The sequence below is a fragment of the Papilio xuthus genome, unplaced genomic scaffold (assembly GCF_000836235.2).
Source record: "Papilio xuthus unplaced genomic scaffold, Pxut_1.1 DF827679.1, whole genome shotgun sequence".
Taxonomy (NCBI): domain Eukaryota; kingdom Metazoa; phylum Arthropoda; class Insecta; order Lepidoptera; family Papilionidae; genus Papilio; species Papilio xuthus.
The window spans coordinates 6,179,244-6,187,671 of record NW_013530970.1 but is presented as its reverse complement, the minus strand read 5'-3'; the positions used below and the strand labels follow the sequence as shown (position 1 = coordinate 6,187,671).

The 8,428-nt window shown below is 45.8% G+C and overlaps 1 protein-coding gene across 1 annotated transcript in view; it reads left to right on the top strand.

Annotated features, from left to right (window-relative positions):
* The first annotated feature begins 3,813 nt into the window (after nt 1–3,813).
* LOC106117803 (uncharacterized) overlaps nt 3,814–8,428 on the top strand; it is a 7,230-nt gene continuing 2,615 nt past the window's right edge. Inside the window, exon 1 of the mRNA XM_013312248.1 lies at nt 3,814–4,231. Within this exon, the coding sequence (XP_013167702.1) occupies nt 4,226–4,231 (6 nt within the window). The 5' untranslated portion in view covers nt 3,814–4,225. The remainder of the gene's footprint in view (nt 4,232–8,428) is intronic.

Genomic DNA, 8,428 nt, shown 5'->3' with positions numbered 1-8,428 from the left:
GTATGGGTAGCCCTATCCGGTATAGCCCCGCGAACACTATCCCCTCCCCGGCCGGTTGTTAGCCTCCCCACAGAAGGTGGGGAGTTTCCAGGGTGCACCACGAGGAGGTCACCGGCCACCGCACCCCCACCTAACCTAACCTAACCTAACCTAACCTAACCTACCTACCTACCTACCTACCTACGGGTGTCGGTGTACTTTGTTACGCCGACGACACCCTGGTCACCGCGTCGGGCCAACTTTCCAGGACGCTGCACTTGATACATAAGTCCGAGGCCATTTTCCTTCATGTGCCTCGGACTAAGCCCCCTCGCGGTTATTCCATCGTCGTGAGGGACACCCCCATTGCTGTCGGGGGAACAATGAAGTATCTTGGTCTCATCCTTGACAGCAAGTGGGGGGGTTCGGCGAGCATTGCCGAATACTGGCAACAAAGCTGGTGCAGTATGCGGGAATACTCGCCAGGCTGCTCCCTAACTGGGGGGGAGGGGGAGGGGGTGTTCCGCCGCCTGTACGATGTTGTGGTAGGCTCTAAGGCGCTTTACGGAGCGCCCATATGGGCGACGAGGCTCCTGAGCAAGGAGAACATGGTTCTGCTGCTGTGACGTGCGCAGCGGACCATGGCTCAGAGGACCTCCAGAGCGTACCGCACCGTATTGTACGAGGCGGTGTGCCTTATCTCCGGAAGCCTCCCCTGGGACCTCGAACCCGGGATGCTAGCGGAGGTTTACCGTAGAAGAGCCCTGATGCGGCAGAGAGGCGAGGAGTCCCTCCCGGAAGAGATTGTACGCTGGAGGAAGGAAGGTCGCGACGATCTCTTCCGGTTATGGATGGAGAGGTTGGCGGGCGCCTCAGCGAGGCCGCCTGCTCACCGAGGTGTCCGCTCCGTCCTGCGCCAATGGAGTGACGCCTGGGAGGCGAGGCACCGGGAGCCGACTTACTTCCTGAGACAGCTTCTCACAGGGCACGGCTGTTTCGGCCGCTACCTGTGTGAGGTTGTGGGAATTGAGTCGGGCCCCGGGTGCCGACGTGGACACGGCTGAGCATACGCTAGCTCAACGCGCCACGCTCACTGGCGCTATCGGACGGGATCTGTCGCTGCCGGCCGTCATACTTTCGATGGTCGGCAGCGAACAGAGTTGGGCCGCCGTCGCCTCCTTTGCACTTGAGGTGATGGCGGCCAAAAGAGAGGCCCTGCGGGAGCGCGCACGCGCCAACGAGACGCTGCCGCTCCGCAGGGCTCCAGCGAGGAGCCGCCGGCGTGCGAGATTTGCCGCGGCCCTACAGACAAATTAAGTAGAGAGAGGGCCACGCGCGACGGGTCGGGGGACCTGTCGCGCGGATGGCCCCCCTCGCGTTTCTGAGGGGGGCATCATTATAGGGTGATGGGAGGGGTCTAACATATGATCCCTCCCTACACGAGTCGAGCCCCTGCCAAGGGGCTCCCCCCCCCCCCCTTTTTTTTTTCCAGATGGGAATGCTTTATACATACTCCGCGCCCCGGGGGGGACGCGGTAGTTATGTGGGATTCTCCTCCATAGCGGAGGCATACCCACTAAACCCCTCTGTTCCTCCAACGCATCGGGACGGGACCACGGGCACGCTTTCGCTCTCGTCCGCGGCCCCGTCTGCGCCAGCTGCCTAGGCAGCTCCCTCTCAGGGGGGAGGCAGCCCTCAGTCGCTGGTGATGGTCTCTCTCGTGTCCATCACCAGAGGGCTATTGTGGGGGGGGGGGCGGCAATATACTGCCGCCCTCTCCGCCCCATTCTCCTACGTCTGAGCGGGGGCGCCAGGGGATCTCCCTTGCGCTCCCGCTCTTTTGCCATTCATTATTTCTCCCCAGTTTACCGCCACAAATCCAACGCCTCTCTCCCTGAGGGAGAGGGAGAGGCGCTGAGGGCCCGTGGGTGCCACCCCAGAGGAATTCAGCATGCAGGTGTCTGGGTGTTAAGACACCTGCATGCCCTCCTCGTCCTCCGTCGGCGGCACCCGTGCTGTCGGCGGCGGCGGCTTAGGGGGAGTGTTCCCCTTCACTTTGGGAGGAGCGCATTTTGCCCCTCCCATTATGTGTTTATGTGGGCACCCTGCCTTGGCGCACACCGCGCAATTGACAGGGGCCTCACACGTGGCCGCCTTGTGTCCCTCTTGGCCGCAACGGAAGCAGAGACGACCATTCTCTGCCTCCGTTGGGCATAGGGCGCGGGTGTGGCCCAACATCATGTATCTGTAACAACGCATCGGCCGGGCCTCCACCGCGGAAATGGTGGCCATGCTCCACCCTATGGCCACCTTCCCTATTTGTACGGCAGCCTTTGCAGCCGCCGCCGGGCACCGCACAATGGTCGCGCCTCCTCCCCAGTAACTTTTTCTAATGCGGACAACTTTGACAGCGCTGGGAGGGCAGTTCCCAGTCGCTGCTACATTGGCCGCAACTTCCTCGCACGTCACCGTCTCGTCCAAGCCTGAAACCCTCAGGTCCACAAGCTTGGACGGACGGGTGACGTCTGCCCAAGCGCCGATCACTTTGAGAAGTTCAGCAGCGAGGCGGTCGGCAGTCTCCTCAGGGGCAGCCCCCCCTACCTCCATCAGTTTGGAGCCGGTCATGCTCGTGCGTACCTTGACCGACTCCAGGCCGAAGTCTCTGAGGCGGATCGAGGTTCTAGCCTTGGTCAGAACCTCGGCATAGGTGGCCTCAGAGACCTGGCCCTCCGCTGACGTGGTCGTGGCCCCCTTCTTTAGTGTGACCGTTATTGCCGCTGTTTTGGGGGCCACGATTTTAACAGCTTTAGGAGGGGGGAGCGGGAGTTCCACACGAAACCGTCCCTGCTGCCCCCGCGGCACGGACGGCAAAGTGCACAAACGCATTCCCGCGTTAACAAAAAAAAAAAAAAAAAGACGACATTTGTCCAAGACATAGGGTGTTTGGGCTATTTGAATTTTTGTTTAAGACGAAATCGTTAGTCGTTAGTTATCGACTGCCCCAAGCACCTGGCATAACCACCATCTTTGATAATGGGCAGCGACGCCCGTAGTATACATACAGAATTTACTATAAAATTATAATACCATTACAATTTAAGATAAGAAGATATACAATGTTGCTCACAAATGTATGAAAAAAAAAAAAAACATTAATTAGTATTTATTTGTTTTTCTCAAGGTTTGTACCTTCCCGTTATAAGGGTAGTTATTTAATGAAACAAAAATACATAATTTAAAATAAAATAATAGCTTTACAAAAAAAAAAAATCTTGAACGTCGTTGATTTCATAAGTATATTATAGACGGACCACGTCCGTCGGTGGTAGGGGACACAGTCACTAAAGACTTGTGTAATATCTTTTATACGGAGGTGTTATCGTTTGTTCAGTTAGAAAATTAAAACTTATTTATTAGGCTGTTCATATTTATTTATATCACAATAAATATGACGACATTCAATGTCTTCAAAATTGTTACCGTCAAGGGCGTGAATAATGGATGAAAGTTTGTATTAGTAGGATATATGAGGTTTATGTGTATGATTTGTTGTAATGTTTTATCAGTTTAATTGCTACCCAAAAACAAGAATAAGTCAATATTTCACGCGAACAAAGAATCATTTTATCGGCCTCAGCACCGCACTCGCAGACCGGTGTTTTAGCAATGGATACAGAAACGGTATAGCATTTTGCAAGACACTATCTTATTCTGAGAGACAATGCAATATCACGTCATTGAAATCTTTTTCGATGTCTATTGTAACAAGCGACAGTCCTCGTCATTGCTCCACAACTAAAACTACAACAGTAATTCGCGAGCATGCTTCATTTGAGAAAGTTCGTTTGGCGCCCCGCGCGCTCAACCGCGCGGGGCAAGGCCCCGAGCCCCGAGACGCGATCGCCAGCCGCAGTCAACAGTCGCGAGTGAGAGAGCCAACGGCCGACATCCCTCGCGTCACGCGTAGAGCCCGCGCCGACCGCGCTGCCGCCTCATTCTATGTATAATACGTTTCAAGTAAATACGCCCCACCAACTACTAACTCTGTAGTTAGCGCCGCGCATACGTCGACTGGACGGTTGTTTATGTTGTTCAAAAAAAATTCAATTCAGAATCACGACGCTCCTTGCGTTGAACTTCCTGCTGAAAGTTTATGTTTAGTGGCTGTTATTGGCCGGCTATTGTCCGTCCGCGTGACTCACGGCACGGCATACTACATTTGGAGGCTATTGGCTAGCAGTTAAACATGAAGGTAAGCCGACACTCTCATGTTTTCCCTTGTCCTCATTTTGAAAACAAGCTTTTGTCAGCGACTTCGTCTACGCAGAAATGAAAAAAAAAAAGGTGAAATGTATATCAAGTTGTACTCGAGACTATGTTCTATATCTCTCTGTGCTTAATTTGATTAAGATGTGTTAAACTTTTGCGAACTTATCGAGTAAACATGTGAATTAGACGTGTCCCACGGGAACCGTACACATTGCCGGAACATTGTTAGCTTATATATTATATTTTCCCAGACTGTGTTCTATATCTACACCAAATTTTATAGAGATCTTTTCAGCCGTTATGGAAATACATAGTAACAAACATTTATCTGTACAGCCAAACTTTCGCATTTACAATATTAATAAGATAGTAAGATAGAGTCGATCGCCCTCCGAATTATGTGCGGCGGCACGGCGGCATCAGCGTCGCAGAACTGACGCGACATGACACTTAATAATTTATCATAATTAAAAATCTTATTCCGCATTACTACTACAATTTTACACTTTTTACCATGACTTTATAATTTAGTTCCATACTTATTTAAACCCAAGATCATCAAAATATTATACTACGAAGGTACCTATTATTTTGCTTTTATGCTGGTGATGGAAGATTTTAATAAGGCGGATTTTGTTGCAGACAAATGTAATTTAAGGAGCAAAAGCAAATCGTTAGCGTGGCATCAGCAATGGGCATGTAGTGCAGGTCAGGTTAGAGAAAGTCTGCTTGTATTGTATGAAAGATAATATTGATATGTTGTAAATAAAAAGTAATAAATCATATGTTATGTGGGATTTAGAATTTTTTTAATAAAAGTAATATTTCCCGTATATCTTCGGAACGTTGGAAAGTCGTCTTCTTCTTCTTTTAGTTATTAGTGGACCCGAAAGTCTAATTTTGTAGATATTTGAGTGACGTAAATGTCATTTTGACATATTGACATTGGATTGTCATCAAAGTGTCAATTTAGGGTTGACTAAGCTTTATAAAATAAGCCCATATTTGTCTAAAATAATAATGTATTGTTCTAATTATTTTGACTTCATTTTAGATTAAGTATATTTCACGTTATTTCAAACAATAGTAGCGTTCGCGTTTCTTCCACTGTCTCTATGTACGGGTGTGGAATGTAGATTTTGTCGTCTCCTATTTCTGTTTTCCACTTTATGATTGACTTTTATTGTAAAATAAGATTCAAACTATAAAATAAGAAACAGCGTCATAGGGTAAAGTCTAAGAATCTAAAAGTTCGATTGAACGTTGAAACAATGAGGAAAGATTGAAATGGGTAATTTTTGTTGGGAAACTTTGATGTAATATGTCATCAACAGGCTATTAAAAAAAAAAGCTTTATATAGTTTAAACCAGATTTCGCATTTGCTAAACATTTTAGTTTAATTATGGTTATCGAACTTTATTTAGGCTCCGGAAAAAATATGTATTAAATATCGTGAGAACGACGACTAGGAAATGTATTCCGGCCGCGTGTGCGCAAGGACGACACGCCCGCCCCCTGCCTCTTCCGCCGCCTCGCGAACTCTGCTGTGCATTAGCTGAATCCAAACAAAGCGAAGATTTATACTAGAAAATAACATGTCTGTTCCACCCGCGATTCACTGCTCAGAATTGCAACTTGTGAACTCATAAGGCCGTAAACTTAGCCTATATAAAAAAAAATAAAAAAAAACGTAACAAAACGTATATTATGATAAAATACATCAGTACAGCAGTCCATTTGAACATGCACAAAGTTTTTAGTTGGAGATATGTACCTTCGTCAAATTGAATGAATGTAATCGAGTCTCAGTAACATTTAAATGAGTCAGCTGTTGTGTTCTCACGAATACAAAATGACGTTATTACCTAAATGGTGTAAAATGAGTTTAAAATTAGAGAAATCATTAACGAAGTCAATCAGCAAACTTCTACTACTATACTACTACTAACTACTATATGTTGTAAAAATAGATAACGTAACTAAATAAGCAAGTGGTCGCCATTTCCTATTACCATCAGTGACTCGACTTTAGCTCCCCCCACCCAACCCCCGCCCCTCACTTACAATTTTGTATAATTTCCTTTTGTTTTCGGTTTTGATAGCAGCCAATAAAAATTAATATGAAAAGGAAAGTAATGGTCGGAATTGACACGCGCTAGTTAGAAAGTTGCGCCGTTCCGCGAATAAATAAAATTGGAATCCACGCGCTCACTCAGCCGCTGACACAAGGTAAAATGCAGGATATATATAACATAGCAAAATTGCTATGAGTATATATAATATTTCTTCATCCAAACTGTCTCCCAATTTCCCTTTATTTTAGAACGACTGACTCTAAATCGACATTGTCAGCGCCAAGGAGCGAGTTTCGTCGACGGCGATAAGAGAAACAGAAACTGAATGTTATCATCGTCGGTGGTCTGCGTTCATTTGTGACTATGATAGAGCCGCTCCCACGGTGAGGACGATACCTCGTCGTGTTATCTAACGGCGACCACTTTCTCTGGCCTTGCGGTGTTCAAACGTCGCGGTGCAACAACACATCGGTACAAAGTATAGCTTCAGTGTTTTCACTGTAACTTACTCCTGCCTCCATGTGATTGTGTGGGTACAAGTACTGCGAGTTCTATTCCCCGTGTGTGTTTAATATCTAGTGCTCCTCCCCCTGTCGCCGTCTCTTTCCCGCGTCACCGAGACACTCGTTACATAGCCACAACTATATTATTCGTGAAAATATCTCCAACGAGTCAATTTCACAGTTGTAAAAAAAAAAAGGACGAAACTCGATTTGTCATAATTAATACTCATAAGTCATTTAAATTGTGAAAATAGTTTTATTTAGGTTGAGTGAATACTGAGTTTCCATTGGCGTGAAATGGAGTTGCGATACAAATAGTGGCACGACATGCGCTTTCTCCTCGGTCACACCACAAACCTGTTTATAAAAACAACAAAGTTACCTACTAATAACATAATAACATAAATAATACGTACAAACAGGAAACAGTCCCGACCGAGACGCGGAAAGCGCACCAATGTTATATTGTTATACATAAATGATTACATTATATAGATATTAGGAATTAGGAAATAGTATCAAAGTTAGTAATGAATTAGTTAGTAATGTCTATTGTATGAGTAGATAGGGGCAATTTCATGTTGTACACTTTCCGATGTCATCATTAAAGTTTAATTGTACCGGCCCCCGACACCTGCAGACACCATTCGGCGCTGCTCGCGACCTCGCAACCCTCACTCCAGCCTCCAGTCTCGCGGGGCCTTCGCTCACTTCCCTCTGTGCCTTACACATATTGTATGAACGTACACAGGTTGCGGTCATAAAACTTCATTTACTAATTGGCGACTCCTTCATGTAGCTGGCAATGCACTTTGAACGCCGCCAATGGTAACCATTCGTTTGAAATAAGTTTTTATAACATCAAGTTGTGACACGCATTAAGAATTATATTTATCATTTTGTGAGCGAGCGACATCCGGTATCATAAAGTCAAAAACTCGCCGCTGACCATAAAACTCGATCAAGTAAATATCAAGATGACCGGTTTCTTGAATATAAAGATGGACTAATTACTAAAATGGAAATTATTTGCGACAAATGGATCAAGTTGTATGACGACGATGTTGTAGGCGACGATGTGGTGAGGGGGGCTTCCTTCTAAATCTTAGTAATGTTAAAAATGCGAAGATTTTGATGGATCTCGATAAAATGTTGTCTTGTTGTTGTTGATGGCGCGGACGGAGTGGGGTGTGGGGGGGTGGGGGGAGGGGGGGGGACAGCTTGTGATAGGAATATTTTGATAGTTTGAGTCGGATTTTGTGTATAACTTCCTTGTTGTTGTGATATTTCATATAATTTTATTCTTGATTCAATAATAAATGACTAATTATGTATTAACTTGTGTTGTTGTGTTGTTCCTACTTACATATAACGTATTATAATAGAATTCCGGAATGTCTGTTTCAAGTCAAATTAATGCGAATACATCAATATCTACAATACATTATAAATTTAAACTATTTTAGGCATTTATTATCTTTAAACCAACAATGTAGTATATTTTTTAAAAAAGAAAGAGAGTAAGGTGGTGTTTTAGTTTTAACAAGCTGTCACAAAATCGATCACATTATGTTTTGGCTATATGTTTCATGAATTGTTTA